Here is an 18,746-nt window from a genome sequence, read left to right as displayed (position 1 = left end):
ATGTATGTCCATGCACTACGTGCATGCGGTGCCCTAGGGGCCAGAAGAAGGCATGAGATCCTCTGGGACTGGAGTTACAGGTGGTTGTGAACCACCTGATCAACTCAAACTCAGTCGTCTGGAAGAGTAGAAAGTGGTCTTAACTGCTGAGCTAGCTCTCGGGTCTTCGGCCTTATTTCTTGAGACAGGGCGTCTCCCTGACCCTGGAACTAGACGGTAGCCTCAGCAATCTTCCCATCTCTGCCCACACAGTGCTGGGACTGTAGGCACATGCAAACCTGGCTTTGTATGTGGGCTTGGGGATTTGAACTCAGGTCCTCACCCCTGTGCAGCAAGCCCTCTTACCTGCCGAGCCATCTCCCCGGCCCCCATTTTTGGACATTTGTCTGTAACATCCTCATCCTCTGGTCTTGAGATGGCAGTAGGATCCCTCAGTATGACAACCAGAAATATCTTCAGATATTCCTTCGGGGACTTAAGTGGCTCCTACGTTGGGAACCACTGTTCTAACAAAAGGTGACTTTTTGTTGGTTTTTGTTTGTTTGTTTTGTTTCTTGTTCAGTTGGTTGGGTCAAGACAAGCTCTCATGTAATCTCACCTGACTCAGATTTGCTTTACCGCTGATGCCGGCCTTGAACTCCTGGTTTCTTGCTCCTGTCTCTTGGCACTTTGAAGGGAAGCCAGTGGGGTGGTCTTTTGGAAAGACATAGCTAATTTGTACTTATTTGGTTTTCTTTAGATTCAGTGCTGTCCTGGGGCCCTTACCTGTACAGCATGGTAAGTGGGTGGGTCCTCCGCTCTGCAGTCTCCATGGGAAACAGCATCCCTGACTCCTCTGACCTCCGACCTCACTAGGCATTCTTTCCCCCTTTATGTTCAGTCTGGGACCCCAGTCACTGGTTGTCCACATCCACACCTCAGTTAATCTAATCTGCAAAAATCCTCACAGACACACCCAGAGTTGTGCCTCACTGACGCCCTAGGGATTTCTTTTAAAAAATTGTGTGTTCTGTGTGTTTGTTGCTGGGAATTGAGTCCTCATACATGCAAAGCTAGACTCTGCCAACTGAGCTTAGCCCCAAGCGTTGTCATGTTATGCCCTCCCATCCCCACCCCCACCTATTGAGGCAGGGTCTCATGCGTCCCATAGCTTCTTGTCTAGTCTGCCAATTGAGCTACGACCCTAGCCCCCAAACCTATGTAGACCAGGATAACCTAAAACTCACAGGGATTCACCTGCCTCTGTCTCCATTCCAGCCCAATACACAGTTTTGAATCTCTTGTTCTTATGCAACTTTTCAGATAATCCTCCCCCAAAGTTCATGGTAAACCTAAACCATGATTGGTTTACTATTATTATTTACTATTATTATTATTGGCCTACTATCTTGATTCATTTAACAGTCTGCTCTGTTTCTTCTGTCAATAAGTATGTGACTTGGGGCTGGGGATGTAACTCAGTGGTAGAACACAGCCTAGAATGCACACGGTCCTGGGTTCGATCCCCGGCACCTCTCTGACTCTTCTGACTATGTCCTCTTTAGGTAAGCTCCCATTTTCCCTCTCTCTCTTGCTCATCCCCAGCTTCAGCAGTACCGGACTCACACTCCCTAATCAAGTGGGCTTTTTGTTCTCCGTTTATCTTCCAGTCTCTCCTTGACGACAAAGGCTTGGCTGAGGTGTCGGACATTGCGGAGCAAGTCCTTGACGCTCTAAACAGGGGTTTCTACAAGGAGGCCACTGAGCTGTGGGGGAAAGCAGAGACAGTCATTGAAAAGGTAAAGAGCCGAGCATGACATGGCTTTGCACCTGGGGGAGGGGACCCATGGCTGGTGTTGTCAGGATGAGTCTTACCCTGGGCCTCCCACAGTCTTAGAACTGCTTGCATGTCGAATGATAATCTAGATGGCTTTAGCAATGACATCGTAGCCTTTAGAGGGTCAGCAAGCCTCCTAGGCTTGAAAGACCTCCTTGTTCCCGACTGAGTGTTCGGATTCTATAAGAAAGACGGTCTTGCCGGGCGGTGGTGGCGCACGCCTTTAATCCCAGCACTCGGGAGGCAGAGCCAGGCGGATCTCTGTGAGTTTGAGGCCAGCCTGGGCTACCAAGTGAGTTCCAGGAAAGGCGCAAAGCTACACAGAGAAACCCTGTCTCGAAAAAAAAAAAAAAAAAAAAAAAAAAAAAAAAAAAAGAAAGAAAGAAAGACGGTCTTAGCCGGGCAGTGGTGGCACACAGCTTTAATCCCAGCACTTGGGAGGCAGAGGCAGGTGGATCTCTGTGAGTTCCAAGACAGCCAGGTCTATGCAGAGAAACCCTGTCTGAAAAAAAAAAAATAAATAAAATAAAATTTAAAAAGAAGGAAGACTGTCTGGTGGCCAAGCAGAGTAGTGCATTCTTGTAATATCCTAGCACTTGGGAGGTGGAGACAGGAGGATCAGAATTTCAGGGTCACTTCAGCTACATAATAACTTTAAGGTCAGCTCAGGCTACATGAGACCCTGACTCAGAAACTAAACAACAACAAAAACTCAACAAACAAACAAAAAATATGATTCAGTAGCTTAGTATGTGTCTTAGTTAGGGTTTCTATTGCTGTGAAGAGACACCATGACCATGGCAACTCTTATAAAGGAAAACATTTAATGGGGTGGCATACAGTTTTAGAGGTTTAGTCCATTATCATCATGGTGGAACATGGTGGCATGCAGGCAGACGTGGTGCTGGAGAGGTAGCTGAGAGTTCTACATCTTGTGCAAGGAACAAGAAGTGGTCTATCTCACTGAGTGTGGTTTGAGCATATATGAGACCTCAAAGTCTGCCTCCACACAGTGACACACTTCCTCCAACAAGGCCACACCTACTCCAGCAAGGCCACACCTCCTAATAGTGCCACTTCTTTTGGGGACCTTTTTTTTTTGTTGTTGTTGTTTTTAGTTTTTTGAGACAGGGTTTTTCTGTGTAGCCCTAGCCATGCTGGAACTCTCTCTGTGGACCAGGCTGGCCTCGAACTCACCAAGATCTGCCTGCCTCTGCCCTCTGAGTACTGGGACTAAAGGCGTGCACCACCACTGCCCGGCCCATTTTCTTTCAAACCACCGCAGCTGGTAGTGTACATCTGTAACCCAGCACTTCTGAGGTAGAAGAAGCAGGAGGACCAGGGGTTCCAGGTCATCCTCAGCTACATAGCAAGTTTGAGGCCAACCAGTGCAACGTAAGATAACATCTCAAAATACCAGAGAAAAGAGACCGCAGTGCTCAGGGGAATGTGTATTTTAAAGACAATGTATTTTCTTATTTGGATCCTTGTCAAGTAGTATTCTGCCTTGAGTCAGGTCAAAGGAAAGAACACAATGGCCAAGAGAACACTCGGCCCCTCGGCTCCCTGCACACTGACGCATGGGCCCTTGTGCTCCAGTGGTGTCTAGGCTCCCATGAGCTATGTGCTGTAGGCTCATGGGCAGGCACAGCTGCCATCTAAGCCTTTAGAGACGATTTCTTACTAGTCCAGTACATTTATAAGCTTAAGGTCATCCTTGGAAAGCCAAGCACTTTTCTGTTTGGCAAACTTTGACGGTGGACAGAAAAAGAAACCACCCGAATGTGCTCTCTATTTCAGAACACAGATGGGGTGAACTTCTATAACATCTTAACGAAAAGCACTCCGGAAGCCTCTATGGAATCGAGCCTTGAATTCCCCCGGAGCCCCTTGGGTGAGCGTACCTTGCGGCTGTTAGCCCCTCCCCCGCCTCTGTGCAGGAAGACCTGTCCTGTTACCAACACGCAGTTTATAGAACGGAAAAGTAGCTTTCAGTGGTTCTAAGTCTATTCACAGAGTTGCACACTCATCACCTCAATCCGGTTTTAGAATATTCCCATCACCCCAGAAAGAGCCCACACATGGGTTTGCAGTCTCTTCTTCCCACTCTCAGCCCCAGGCAATCACTTCAGTTGCTTTCTGTGTCTCTGGGTTTTGGCTTTTCTCAACATTCTATATAAATGGAATCATACAGTAGTTTCTTGGTTTTTTTTATTTTTTTATTTTTTGGTTGGTGCTCCTTAGCATACTGTATTTGGGAAGCAACTTGATCTTCGAGCCAAAGGGCCAGGGAGCAATGGGAACCAATGCCTTTTGATGAGGGAGGGTTAGGAATGATACCCAGGACCCAGTGCATGCTCAGCACGTGCTCTGCCAGTGAGCTGCATCACAGGGGCAGCAGTCTCTGCTCACTGAACTGCAGGATCAGGTCCCTGCAGGGTTGACTATAATGGTCTCTCAGCTGGCCCAGCTTGGCTTTGATTGCAGAATGCCCGAAACCCTCCCCCAGCAAGCTGAATGCTCCTTGTTTCCTCTTCTCAACCGACTTCCTTTGTCTGTTCAGGGTAATCCCAGTGGCCCTACAGTGCCCACAGACTGCAGTTATCAATACCAACCTATCCGATTTCAACCTGCTTCTGGCCCCCTTTCTCCCCTCCGCAAGGATCAAAGTGACACTTTTTCCTTTTCCAGGAAAAGGCCTCCCTCCAACGTGCCGACTCCCCTGGTAGCTTGGGAAAGATGTCTGTGGGGTCCTGACGCCAGGTCTTTGACTCACTGTGTACCAGTTTGCTTTCAGTTCGTCTGTGTCAGCGTCACGTGAGACACCTACAAGGAGACACCTTGAGTCAGCTCATGAATGGCCCCATCAGAAAGAAGCTCAAAATCATCCCTGAGGATTGTTCCTGGGGAGGTACTTAAATGACCTAATCAAGTGCCGTTTGTAAGGGGGATGTGTACCATTTGAGAACTCTTCATTCGTAGACTGGGTTTCCTTGGTGATGGCGGTCTGTGGTAAGTAAAGTAACATTACCGTCTGCAGCAGATGGAGAATCAGTCAGTGACTTGACACAGTGAATCAGAATAAGGAGCTGGCAGAGAAATGGCTGGGAAGTGGCCTGTGATTGGCTGTGCGCCGATCATTGTTGAAGCCTAGTATGGATGCATGGGGGCTTCTACACCCTTTACCTTGTAACACAGTGAAAACACAGGCGTGGAGCATGGTAGTACTCGCCTGAAATTCCCAGTACTTAGGAGGCTGACAGAGGAGCATCACAAGTTTGAGGCCAGCCTGGGCAATTTAGTGAAACACCGCCACTAAAAAAAATAAAGGGCTGGGGAAATGACTCTCTGGGACTTAAGTCTCCGGGACTCACGTGCTAGAAGGAAAGACCTGACTCCCAGAAGTTGTCCGTTGGCCTCTGCATGTGCCCCATGGCATGTATCTGTCTCCACCCCCACCCACCCATCAGAAAATAAATAGAATTTTAAAAATTATGATAAAATGCTACATGTAAGGCCACAGCTGGTCACATGTGAGATTTCCAGCCGAAGGTCCTTTGAAGGGTATCAGACAGTTCATGTGCATGGGCAAGTTCTGGCCAGTGCCCGTGCTGGCCTTTCAAACATGCTGGTGCTAGATATGGTCTGCCATGTCTGTCTTTTGCTCTGGAGGTCACAGTGTGGAAATACTTGAGTCTTTAGAGACCAAGGCCAGATAGAAATCTTGAGTAAGGTCCTACTTAGTCCCATAGGGGCCTTTTTTTTTTTTTTCCTCTGTTTTTAGTTTTTGGTTTTTCCAGACAGGATTTCTTTGTGTAACAGTCCTGGCATCTGCTTTGTAGACCAGGCTGGCCTCGAACTCACTGAGATCCATTTGCTTCTGCCTCCTGGGTGCTGAGATTAAAGGTGTGCACCACCACTGCCTGGTGAGAGCTCTGTTTTGACCCTGGTCCTGACTTTGTTAGCATTCATGGCTCGCCCTATCACAGTCTGCATCACTGGAGCGCATTTCTGACTTAGTATCTTCATATCTCTGAATCAAATAAAAAAAGCCAGTACTCAGCAGTCTGAGGCAGGAGGATTGAAAGTTCAAGGCCTGCATAGGCTACATCGTAAGATCCTGTCTTTAAATAAACAGCCAGGTGTAGTGGCTCACACTTGTGAACCCAGCACTTGGGACGCTGAGGTCTGTATCACAATCCATGAGTTCTAGGTCAGCCTAGGTTAACGTCCTTGCTGTTCTTGCAGAGGACCGAGTTTGGTTCCCAGCACCCACCCTGGATAGCTTGCAATCTCTAACTCCAGTTCCAGGGGATCCAGTGCCCTCTTCTGGCCTCCACGGGCACTGCATGCATGTGGTGTACCTGACTGTACATAGGCACACACACATACACAGAAAATAAATCTTCTTAAACATCCAAATAAATAAAAAGGGCAGGCTTTCCTTGGCTCCGAGTTGGAGTTGGTCGGTCAGGTCTGAATTCAAATCTTAGCTCACTCACTGGTGGCTGGCGGTTTCACCCTGGCTGTGTTCCTCAGCCTCTCTGAGCCTCTCCTTTACTTGGATGTGGTCCAGGCTGCCTGTCTTCCAGCATAGTGAGGAAGAACTGGAAATCGCCTCTGTAATATTTACGTAGCCTCGTGCCCGTCAGATAAATGGCGGTGGCTGTAATGTTGTCACCAGCTATGATGGCGGGGCAGGTGGTCGGGCATCAGGAGTCTGTGCTGGCTGCTGGCTGCTGGCTGCTGGCACTTCTTAGCCATTTGCCTTTCCTGAAGGCCTGCTTTGAAGTAGCTTAGATCTGGTTTGGTCTGTGGTAAGATAGCCCTGCTTAGGTTCAGTACTTGGAACACGGCCCTGAGACGACTTAGCACCAAACTAACTTTGGCCCAAAGCACAATTTATTCCCAATTGGACCAGCTAAAAGGATTTCTGGGCCTCTGCCTCCCTGTTTCTTTCTGCAGATTTCAGCTCCTTGTTGCACACGGCAAGCTCCCCAAGCAAAGGGACCATGTGCATTATTTGTATTGCCTTCCTACCCAGCTATTGCTGGCCACTCGGTCCCTCTGTGGAGCACCTGTTTGTCATTCAGCCTTTGCTATCTAAGGGACTTTTGGGTACCATAGTTTAGGATGCCTGGGCTCAAAGATAGTTCTTTTTTATTTTATTTATTTATTATTTTTTTTTGAGACAGGGTTTCTCTGTATAGTTTTGGTGCCTGTCCTGGATCTCGCTCTCTAGACCAGGCTGGCCTCGAACTCATAGAGATCCACCTGGCTCTGCCTCCCGAGTGCTGGGATTAAAGGCATGCGCCACCACTGCCTGGCGAAAGGTATTTCTTAATCCGGCCCGTTCTAACCTGCTACCTTCTCTCCTTCTCCTTCTGTAGCCCAGTCATCTTATGTCTTCATAAGCATGGAGGGAGACTTCATGAAGCCTGTCGTCCATATTGTGGATGAGTTGCTGGAAGCTGGGGTCAATGTGACTGTGTATAACGGACAGCTGGATCTCATTGTGGACACTATGGGTAGGAACCAACTCTCGGGGACACGTGGAAGCAATCATGGGTCAGGCTAGAAGGAAATGGCCTTGGATACATTAGCCTTGGGGTCAGGGGCATTAATGTCAGGAGGAATACCATTTCCTGCTATACCCATCATCAGCTCCTGGGTCTTTCCAATTCTGGGGTCCCCGGGTATGATTAAAGAAAAGAATATCTGCCCACCTCTTGTCTTCCTGGCTCTTGGCCAAATTCACTACTTAATTGAGGGAAAGCTTTATTTTTGTGGTGTATTGCAGAAGGTGTTAAACACTAACCATTAACAACTCTATTTCCAAGGCCCCAGGAGAATTGGTCTCTCAGGCAGGATCCCATTGCCTTGTCTGAGAGCCACGGAGTCCTGTGGGTGCTTAGAGACCAGATCTTAGAACCCACAGGGAAAGCTGTGCCTAGGGACCCAGCCTGGGACGGGAAGGAAAGTCACGGCTCAGGACCCCCAAGGCCAAGTTCTCAGCACAAAGGAGATTTGTCCCAGATGGACAGAGGGCAGGGATAAGGGACAAAGAAGGGGAAGGGAACCAGGGAAAGGGGACAGGGGTATTTGTCCCAGAGGGACAAAGGACTGCCTCTGGATAGAGAGGAGGCAGATGTAGACATAGGAAAATGGCGGTTTGTAAAGGTACATGGGGAAACCTCGTGTTAGGATGAGGTGCTTGACTTTAATTGGGCATGTTAGGTGAGCCAAAGGGGGCTTCTGATTGCTGGACTTCAACACTTTGATAGCTGGACTTTGGTAGTCAGCCTCAGGAGGAGGAGATGGCCAAATAAGGGAATAGACCCTGGGGGCTAGCTTTAGGACTATAATCCAGTGGCTCTTAGCAAGGCAGAGGGAACTGGGGAGAAGGGCAAGGCCGGCCAGAGCCACGCGCTCTGAGTGGGTTAATGTCCCTTCAGTGATTATAGCTACTGAAGCAAAGACAGAATGATTAAAATCTCAAGGCCTGGGGGCTGGAGAGATGGCCCAGTGGTTAAGAACACTGACTCCTCTGCCAGAAGTCCCAGGTTCAATTCCCAACACCCACATGGCAGCTCACAACTGTCTGTAACTCCAGTTCCAGGGGATCCAATGCTCTCATACAGACATACATGCAGGCAAAACACCAATGCAAATAAAACTTTAAAAATAAATATTTAAAAAATCTCATGGCCTAGATGAGTAATAGAGTGAGTTCAAGGCCAGCCTGAAATACTTGAAATTTAGCAAGACATTCTCTTAAAAAAAAAAAAAAAAAAAAGACTGTGAGACATTTAAAAGTTAAAAAAAAAAAAAAAAAGCCAGCCTCATAGCTGTTGGATTTCTCAGTTAGCCTAAGTGTGGACAGGAGCCTTCTAGAAAAGGAGTTCATAAGCCCCACCAAGAACTGCTTGTAACAAGATCCCAGTGAATTTAATGTACATTACTGTTAGGAAGCTCTAAGTTATAGGACCTGGATTGTTTTCTCTGTCTCTGACTCCACCAAGCTCTTAGTACGGATCCTGTTCCTTGGCCCCTCTCACTAGGTCAGGAGGCCTGGTTACGGAAGCTGAAGTGGCCACATCTGTCCAAATTCAACCAGCTGAAATGGAAGGCCCTGTACAGCAATCCTAAGTCCGTGGAAACATCTGCATTCGTCAAGTCCTATGAGAACCTAGCCTTCTACTGGATCCTAAAGGCGGGTCACATGGTGAGTGATCCCAAGAAAAGCTTCAGACGTGGGAATATTTGGAGTCCCTACCCCTCAGTCCCACTCCCCGCCCCATGCGTGTGTGTGTGTGTGTGTGTGTGTGTGTGTGTGTGTGTGTGTGCATGTGTGCATGTGTGTGCATGTATCTTGCAGTCTTGCATGCATGTAGAAGCCAGAGTTATGCTGGGTATTGTCTTCCTTGATCACCTTGTTTGTTTGTAGGTTGGGTTTCACCACATAGCCTTGGCTAGCCTGGGGTTCACTATGTAGACCATAGACTAGGCTGACCTTGAATTCACAAAGATCCGCCTTCGTCTACTGGGATTAAAGGCACATGTCACCACACCTGGCTCAACCTTATTTTTTGAGACAGGGTCTCCCTGAATTTGGAGCTCAGCAATTGAGCTAGGCTGGCTAGCCAGTGTGCTTGGGGTCTGCCAATCTCTGCCTCTCCAATGCTGAGATTACAGGCGTGGGCTGCCGTGACTGGCTTTTCACGGGTGCTAAGGGTCTGAACTCGGGTCCTCAAGCTTTCAGGGCAACTTTACCAGCTGACTTATCTCCCCAATCTGTGTTTTGAGTTTTTTATAATGAAATTCTACTAAGGTTGAGCATTGCTGATCCAAAAATCTAAACTCCAAAACTTTTTAAACATTAACATGACTTTGCAAGGAGAAAGATCATTGCCAGAGCTCGGGTCATCTAACATAGTCGAGACACCATGTGCTAAAAACATTGCACAAAATTACCTTCATCCCATAAGGGTGAGTGACAGTCATCTTGAGTCCCAGCCTCAAGATTCCATGTTGTGCATATGCAAGTATTTCAAAGTCTGGGGAAAAAAAAATCTCAAGCACTCTGGTGTCATGTACTTCATCGAAGTTAGTCAGCCTTGATTAGCACTTCTTTGAGGCTGAACGTAAACTCATTTTAAAGTTGAAATCTCCCTGGGAGAGGTATGCTGGGCTCCTCTTCATTCTCTGTTTTAAATGAATTCATAGGCTGCATTGCTCTTAACAGTTTGCCCTGGGAGAAGAAGAGAGAATTACCTTTCCATGACCACGTAAAACTTATAAGCTGAGGGGCTGGAGAGATGGCTCAGAGGTTAAGAACACTGGCTGCTCTTCCAGAGGACCCGGGTTCAATTCCCAGCAACCACATGGTGGCTCACAACCATCTATAATGAGATCTGGTGCCCTCTTCTGGCCTGCAGGTATACATGTAGGCAGAACATTGTACATGTGATAAATAATCTTTAAAACAAAACTTAATGGCCGGACGGTGGTGGCACACGCCTTTAATCCCAGCACTCAGGAGGCAGAGGCAGGCGGATCTCCGTGAGTTCGAGGCCAACCTGGACTACAGAATGAGTTCCAGAAAAGGTGCAAAGTTACACAGAGAAACCCTGTCTCGAAAAACTAAATAAAAACAAAAAAACTTAAAGCTGATCTGAGCACAATGACATCCTCATATAATCCCAGCACTCAGGAGACAGCCAGAAGGATCAGGAATTCAAGTCTGGCCTTGGCTACATAGTAAATTCCAGAGCCTGGACTACCTGAGACCCTGTCTCAAAACAAAACAAAAATGTTGGCTGCTTTGTGAAGTCTAGTCACAGTATGCATGGGCACAAGGTGGGGAGTGTCTCCAAGCAGTGGTGGCCCAGGGACGTGTTTGGAAGAGGCTTTGGGTATAAAGAGGGACTCAAGGCTGTGGACACTTCCATGCCCATGGAGGGAATGTACTATTTTCTTTTTAGGTTATGTGTTGATTACATAGCTTTCTTTGAGCTGAGAGATTGCTAATCCCAAGTGCCCCCAAGTCCCACAACAGACACACATATTGATGAAGGAATTGGGAATAGCAAAGGCAGAAGGTCCCCCAAAACCTCATTAATCAAACACCCGTATGTCTCCTAAGTACTAATCACGAATACTACTGGTAGGTGCCTGGCGCATAGAGGTGGGTGAATGGTGCTACGTTCCTGGCCTCATGGAACTGCAGGCCTCAGAGGGCCTAGGTTTACAGAAATATGATAGGATTACAAATCAAACATTTACTAATAGTGAATCATAAATTTATTTAAAGACAATTCTTTGGTTGGTATACTATTTATTAGAGACTAAATTTTCATAGTAGTGAGATACATAGGCCTGTTTATTTTTATATAAAGAACTATATCTTGGCTGAATATTTGATACTCCAGACAAAGAGGATCTTCAGTAATTTTCAGAACTTACCTCTGTTTTAGTTTTGGGAGGTTTATTTTATTTTTCTTTCTTTTAAATGCTTTATTTATTTTTATTTTATGTGCATTGGTGTTTTGCAGACATGTATGTCTGAATGAGGGTGTCAGATCCCTCTGTGAACTGCTGTGTGGGTGCTGGGATTAAACCTGGGTCCTCTGGAAGAGCAGCCAAGTGCTTTTAACCATTGAGCCATCTCTCCAGACCATTATTTTATTTTCAGATGTATGTGTCTGTATGAGTACATGCCACATGTCTATGGGTGCCCATGGATACCACAAGAGGGTGTCAAGCTTGAGTTGCAGGTGATCCGCCCAACACGGATCCTGGAAACTGAATTCAGGTTCTCTGGAAGAATAGCAAGTGCTCTTAACCACTGAGCCACCTCTCTAGCCCTGATATTTTGACTTTAAAATATTTTTAATTACCTTATTTTTTACAGAGGGTTGGGGGGTGACAGACATGTAGAGGTGAAAAGACAACTCAGAGCCATCCCTTCTCTCCTTCAATCTTGTAGGTCCAGAGGACCAAATTCAGGTTGTCCGGCTTAGCAACAACTGCCTTTCCCCGCTGAGCCATCTTGCTGGCCCAATAATTGGGTTTTATAATGGTCACTGCTGAGAATGCTGCTTCATAGAAATAAGTAAAAGAAAGTAGTAGAAGGAATTAGGGTCATTTAAAAAATTATTGGAAATCATGTCCTACATTCATTTGGCTTTGGCTTTTTTTTTTTTTTTTTTTTTAGTGTCTCACTGTGTAGCCCTGTTTAGCCCAAAACTCACTATATAGACTAGGTCTGTCTGCCTCTGCTGTCTGAGTCCTAGAATTAAAGGTCTGAGCCACTGCATCCAGCCAGAACAAAGGTTTTAATTTTTTTTTTATATGCATTGTTGTTTGACCTGTATGTCTTTGTGAGGGAGTCAGAGCCACTGGAACTTGAATTACAGACAGTTGTGAGTTGTCATATGGGTGCTGGGAATTGAACCTGGGTCCTCTAGAAGAGCAGCCAGTGCTCTTAACCGCTAAGCCATCTCTCCAGCCCCCAGAAAGAAGTTTTTAGTGTGTGTGTGTGTGTGTGTGTGTGTGTGTGTGTACGTACACATACATGTGTCTGTGCAGGTGCACATGTTCAGGAGGGTACACATGGGTATATATGCAAGTACTTATTTGTAGAGGCCAGAGGATAGATAACCTGTAACATTATCCTCCGGAATGCTGACTACCTCCCTTGAGACATAGTTTCTCATTGGCCCTAGAACTTACCAGTTAGGCAAGGCCGGCTGGCCAGCCTGCCTCAGGGATGCTTGAGTCTTTGCCTCCCCAAGGCTAGGAATTAAAGTACATGCCATCATACCCAGCATTTTTTTTTTTTTTTTATAAAGACAGGGTCTCTCTACATAGCCCTGGCTGTTCTGGAACTTACTTTATAGACCAGGCTAGCCTCAAACTCAGAGATCCACCTGCCTCTGCCTCCTAAGTGCCGGGATTAAAGGCGTGCACCACCACTGCCCAGCTTAGGGCAAGTTTTTAATAATAGGATATCTCCCCAGCACCATATGACAATTTTTCACTAAACCCAGGTCAACAACTCAGATTTTTTTTTTTTTTTTTTGATAAAGCTGGTTTAGCTCAGGCTAGTCTGAAATGTACTATGTAGTAAGGATGATCTTGACCTCCTGGTTCCCATGCCTCCACCTCCTAATTGCTATGATTATAGGCACCACTCCTGCTAGAGCAGCGGTTCTCAACCTGTGGGTCTGACCCACTTTGGGGGGGGGGTCAAATAAACCTTTCACAGGGGTCACCTGAAACCATCAGAAAACACAGATATTACATTATGATTCATAACAGTTATGAAGTAGCATCAAAATAATATTAGAAGCCGGGTGGTGGTGGCGGCGCACGTCTTTAATCCCAGCACTCGGGAGGCAGAGCCAGGTGGATCTCTGTGAGTTTGAGGCCAGCCTGGGCCACAGAGTGAGTTCCAGGAAAGGCGCAAAGCCACAGGGAAACCCTGTCTTGAAAACCAAAAAAATAATAATAATAATTTTAGGTTGGGGGTCACCACAACATGAGGAACATAAAGGGTCCCACTGTTAGGAAGGTTGAGACTGATGTGGTAGAGTCTGAAGCTACAGAGTGAATTTAAGGCCAGTCTGGGATACAGGAACATCTCAGAAAGGGGAGGAGCACCCCACCCTTTGAAGGATGGACAGACACCTGAAGCAGTGGGGGCCAAGGTTAAGGTAGCTTTAGTTGCGGATCTGTGGAATGTGGGTACCTTCACTGCTGACCTGGGCAAAGCTGTTAGAGAATCTAAAGTGACACACTGCTCCTGTGTGGGACCCTCCTGCTCCATCGTAGATTTTAGACTCATGTCTCCTTGGTTTATCACTTACAGAACAGAACAGCATATTCAAGCTAAAGTAGTCCTTGGAAACTGTCATTAAGACATTCCCTTCTGTTGGCCAGGTGTCATTTTAGGAAGCCCTGGTTAGGAGAGTCCAGGACAGTAGCTCAGACAGGATTAGAGGGTGGGGATATCAGACCCAGTGTCTCAGACAGGGTTTCTGTTGCTGTCAAGAGGCACCATGACCACAGCAACTCTTATAAAGGAAACATTTAACTGGGCCTGGCTACAGTTCAGAGGTTCAGTCCATTATCATCATGATGGAAAACATGGCGGCATGCAGGTGGACATGGTGCTGGAGAAGGAGCTGAGAGTTCTACATCTGGATCTGCAGGCAGCAGGAAGTGAACTGAGCCCAAGCTTCTAAGACCTCAAAGCCCGTCCCCACAGTGACACACTTCCCCCAACAAAGCCACACCCACTCCAACAAGGCCACACCTTCTAATAGTGCCACTCCCTATGGACCACGCATTCAAACACATGAGTCTAAGGGGGCCGTTCCTATTCAAACCAGCACACCTGGTACCATGGCTCAGCCTTTTCCAATAAAGGAGAGAAACCAAGGCCTTCCTTCAACCTTCCCTCTTAAAATGGTGTATGAAAGATTTTTTACTTAGGTATTTTCTCTGTGCATTCTCGGCTTATGTTTTATTGCTAAAAATATATACATAGAGGTGTAGTTTCCAACTCTTATACCAGTTTCCTTTCCAAAGAGTCAGATTTCTTCAAAACTTCCATATATAGAAGATCTTTTAAAAATTTATTCTAAAAATCTGAGATCAAAGAAACAGTGGAAGGCTCGAGACCCATGCCAAGCAATGGTTCATTACTATTGGATTTTAGCTCTTCAGTTAGACTGTCTCTTCTTCTCTACTCCATCCCCAGGCTGGACAAGGACCTTCCTCCTCCAAAAGGAACACTTTCAAATGCTTAACGTCTCCCTTCTCTGTTATTATTTATGTGTGTGTGTGTGAGTGAGTGTGTGTGTGTGTGAGTGAGTGTGTGTGTGAGTGAGTGTGTGTGAGTGTGAGTGTGTGTGTGAGTGTGTGTGAGTGAGTGAGTGTGTGTGAGTGAGTGTGTGTGAGTGAGTGTGTGTGTGTGAGTGAGTGTGTGTGTGTGAGTGTGTGTGTGAGTGTGTGTGTGAGTGAGTGTGTGTGTGAGTGAGTGTGTGTGAGTGTGTGTGTGTGAGTGAGTGTGTGTGTGAGTGTGTGTGTGTGAGTGAGTGTGTGTGTGAGTGTGTGTGTGAGTGTGTGTGTGTGTGTGTGTGTGTGTGTGTGTGTAGACACACATGCCTTGAAGTGTATATGGACATGAGGGAATGTCTTTCAGTTGGCTCTCTCCTTCCACCTTGTTGAGGTGTCTGCTGTTCCAGCCCACGAATTTCTGGGTGATTCTCCGTCTCTGCCTTTCATCTGGCCACAGGAGTACTGGGTGCACACCACCACATCTGGCTTTTTAAATTAAAAAAAAGATTTTGATTTATTTATTTTTATTGTCTGTGCTTTTGTGTTTTGCCTGCATGTGTGTCTGTGTGAGGGTGTCGGATCCCCTAGAAGTGGAGCTACAGATAGTTGTGAGCCACCATGTGGGTGCTGGAAATTGGACTCAGGTCCTCTCTGGAAGAACAGCCAGTGCTCTTAACTGCTGAGCCATCTCTCTAGCCACCCCAAATTTTTTTAAACGTACTGATCTTTTTTGTTTTGCTTTTCTTTTTTGAGGCAGGATCTGATAATTTAGCCTAAGCTGCCTTCTGTCTTTCTACATTGCTAAGTCTGGTTTTGAATTCATGATCCTCCTGCCTCCACTCTCAAGTGCCGGTCTTACAGGCACATCCACTCTCAGCCTGTTTTCCGTGTTACTGGGGATGGAACGCAGGACTTTATGCATGCCAGGCAATGACTCTAGCAGCTGAGCTACATCCTCAGCCCTTCTTTCTGGATCGTCTTCCTTCTTTCTTAAATAGGCTGAGTCCCAGGACCATAAACACAGCCCCCATAAGGAAGTCACCAAGGGCTAGGGGTATGCGACTCGGTGGTAAACACTTGCCTAGCGTGTGTGAGGCCCTGGGTTTGATGTCATGCTCTGCTAAAAAGAGAGGAAGGAAGCAAGGAAGGGGGAAGGAGAGGGGGGAGGGGACGTGGGAGGAGGGGAGGGCGAAGCCAACAGATCATCCTCAAGTGGAATCGCAGGCTCCCTAAATGCCAACTTCTTCAGGCCCCACACACTGGGAGCCCAGAAGAACTTTGGTCCAGCAAGGAGGCTCGCTCTTTCTTTCTTTTTTTTTTTTTTAAAAAGGTTTATTTATTATGTATACAGTGTTCTGCTGCATGCCAGAAGAGGGCACCAGATCTCATTACAGATGGTTGTGAGCCACCATTTGGTGGCTGGGAATTGAACTCAGGACCTCTGGAAGAGCAGCCAGCGCTCTTCACAGGCTGAGCCATCTCTCCAGCCCCGAGGCTCTTTCTTTACAGCTATCACAAATCTTTCTAGATCTCTCCTAGAAAGGAGGATGTCAGTCACCCTTGTCCTTGACCCAGTAGTTACGTCAGGAACACTAATTTAGATGCTTCTTGGTTCTAGGTTCCTGCTGACCAAGGGCACATGGCTCTGAAGATGATGAGGCTGGTGACTCAGCAGGAGTAGAATGCCTGAGCTGAGCTGAGCTGAGGAGCTGGCTGGGCCTGGAGACCCTGGAGCAGAGCCTAGGGTGTGGGTGCTGATGTCACAGGCTCTTCCCTGACTCTGATGTGGGATGTGCCTATGGGGGCTCCTGCGAGCTCCTGTACATTGGAAGACTGTGGCTTCTATATCAGCTTAGAAATCAGGATTTCTAAGAGGATTACAAAACCAAACTCACTTAATCAAAATGAAGGATTGTAATGGATTGGCCTCTCATTACACAAGCAAACGGTAACACACGTAAATTCCAGCACTTGAGAGGTAGAAGCAAGAAGATCAGAAGTTCAAGATCACCCTCAGCTACATTGCAAGTTCAAAGCCAGCCTGCACCAGATGGGAGAGACACAAAGAAAATAATAAACACCCACTGAGCCGCCAACTCAATGTCTATGCCTATAGGTCTTTTATTTGCTACATATACCTATATATTTTTACAAAAATGGAGTCCATACAGTATGCTATTTTGCCTTCTGTTTTGTTCACATGTCAACATGACCTGCACTTATTCTTCTGTCAATAAATGTGCTGTGATGTTTTTAATGACTGCTGAAAAGTCTATTTTGTGATCGTTCCTTCCTAATCGTTTCCCTCGAGTGTTTCTAGTTTTGTCGATGGCACTCTGGTGAGTGACCCGAATAGCTAATAGTTGTATGCACACTTCATTTCCTTCTGGAAAACTTGTGGAGGGGTAAATGTTCAGTCACAAGATTTCCACATGCCTTTAAAATTAAGATGATAAGCTCAGGATTTAATGTTTAAACCACAAGCTGAGTTCTGAATAAGGAATCAGGTAGCTTCCAAGACTGTCTTGGACAGCAAACCTCAGCTCTGCCTGGAGAACATGAGGGCTTCCTCACAGATTCCAGCAACATTATCGAGTCCTGTGGCCAGAGAGTCCTCTCCCTGGGCTCACTGTTCTCAAGTCTCTTGTGCCCCTTGGAGAGACTGTTAGAAGCCTGTGCTGGATCCAGCCTGTACATGCCTTTTCTCCTTCTGCCTTCCCTTTCTATTTGTTGTTGAAGGAAAGAAGCAACTCCTGAGCATCCCTCACTTAGGCCCTTGCTATGTCACACCCTTCCCCTGAGGGCCTATCCTGTGCTTAAAGAGCTCTCTCCCTCTCTCCCCCTCTCTCCCCTCTCTCCCCCCTCCCCCTCCTCTTCCCTCCCCTCTCCTCCCCCCCTTTCCCCCTCTCTCCCCCCCTTTCCCCCCCTCTCCCCCTCCTCTCCCCCCTCTCTCCCCCCACCTTTCCTAGAACTCACTCTGTAGACCAGGCTGGCCTCGAACTCATAGAGATCTGCCTGCCTCTGCCTCCTAAGTGCATGGATTAAAGACATGGCATTTGATTTTATTTTTAAGACCGTGTCTCATGTGTCCCAGGCTGGCCTTGAAGGCATCAGAAGCAAAGCTTGGATCCCCAGAAACCACAGAAAAAGCTGGACAATGGGCCAGCAAGAGGGCTCAGCGGTAAAGGCCTTTGCCACATGGGCCTAACAGCGTGGGGTCAATGACTGGGACCCACATAAAGGTGGGAGGAGAAAACTGACTCCAGTGTGAGATGCTGAGGAAGCCTTGAGCTGAATGTGGAAGAAGCGGTTGAAATCCTGAGTGAGCGTGTGTTGCTGACAGAGGCACAGGCCCATGAGACCTCAGTGCCTCAGACCCCTGGAGTGGCAAAGCGTTCTTGAGGTGAGGCTCAGAGGGACGAGAAGGCTTTCCTCTTGCCTGAGTGTTGGCGACGTGTGCAAAGACTAGCCGCTGCAGCTTTCTCCTCCCAGATGGCCGCACCGGAGACTGCTCCCCACGGAGACTCCTACCGAGAAGAGCCAACACCTCCTCTGGCTGTACATAATAAATGTACTGAGGTTTCGCATTGTGACCCAGTTGGTGCTGCTCCAACAGAGGAAGCAGGGCCCACCTGATTCCAGCCTTTCTGTACATGCTACATGCCTGTGTGGCTGTCCTTTCTGCATTCATGGCCCTACTTAGGTTACCAGTAATAAGCTATGCAGGCAATGGTACCACAGGACTGTCCTGTAACCTCCACATGTGCACTGTGGTACATGTGTACCACACACATATGTACGTGTGTACACACACACACACACACACACACACACACGATGATGATGATGATAAAAATAAAGTGGGCAGTATGTGTCTATAATTCCATTACTAGGGTGGTAAAGACAGGAAGACTCCTGGGGCCACTCTAGCTGAATCTGTGACCTCTATGTCCAGTGAAAGACCCTGCTCACAAAAAATGAGGTAGGTAAAGAGTCAATGACATGGCTCGGTGGGTAAAGGCATCTGCCACCAAGACTGACGACCCAAGTTCAATCCCCAGAACCTGCGTGGTGGAAACAGAGA

General features: G+C 47.2%; 1 protein-coding gene across 1 annotated transcript in view; it reads left to right on the top strand.

Moving 5' to 3' along the window:
* The window catches only part of Scpep1 (serine carboxypeptidase 1), a 31,491-nt gene extending 14,972 nt beyond the window's left edge, over positions 1–16,519 (top strand). Inside the window, exons 7-13 of the mRNA XM_059271501.1 lie at positions 740–777; positions 1,650–1,778; positions 3,617–3,710; positions 4,614–4,727; positions 7,207–7,344; positions 8,878–9,041; positions 16,281–16,519. Coding sequence (XP_059127484.1) covers positions 740–777; positions 1,650–1,778; positions 3,617–3,710; positions 4,614–4,727; positions 7,207–7,344; positions 8,878–9,041; positions 16,281–16,343 — 740 coding nt within the window. The 3' untranslated portion in view covers positions 16,344–16,519. The remainder of the gene's footprint in view (positions 1–739; positions 778–1,649; positions 1,779–3,616; positions 3,711–4,613; positions 4,728–7,206; positions 7,345–8,877; positions 9,042–16,280) is intronic.
* Positions 16,520–18,746: the final 2,227 nt, after the last annotated feature.

Source organism: Peromyscus eremicus, chromosome 8a (genome assembly GCF_949786415.1).
Source record: "Peromyscus eremicus chromosome 8a, PerEre_H2_v1, whole genome shotgun sequence".
NCBI lineage: Eukaryota > Metazoa > Chordata > Mammalia > Rodentia > Cricetidae > Peromyscus > Peromyscus eremicus.
Note: the sequence above shows the minus strand (reverse complement) of the source record. Positions and strands in the feature narration are given on the sequence as shown.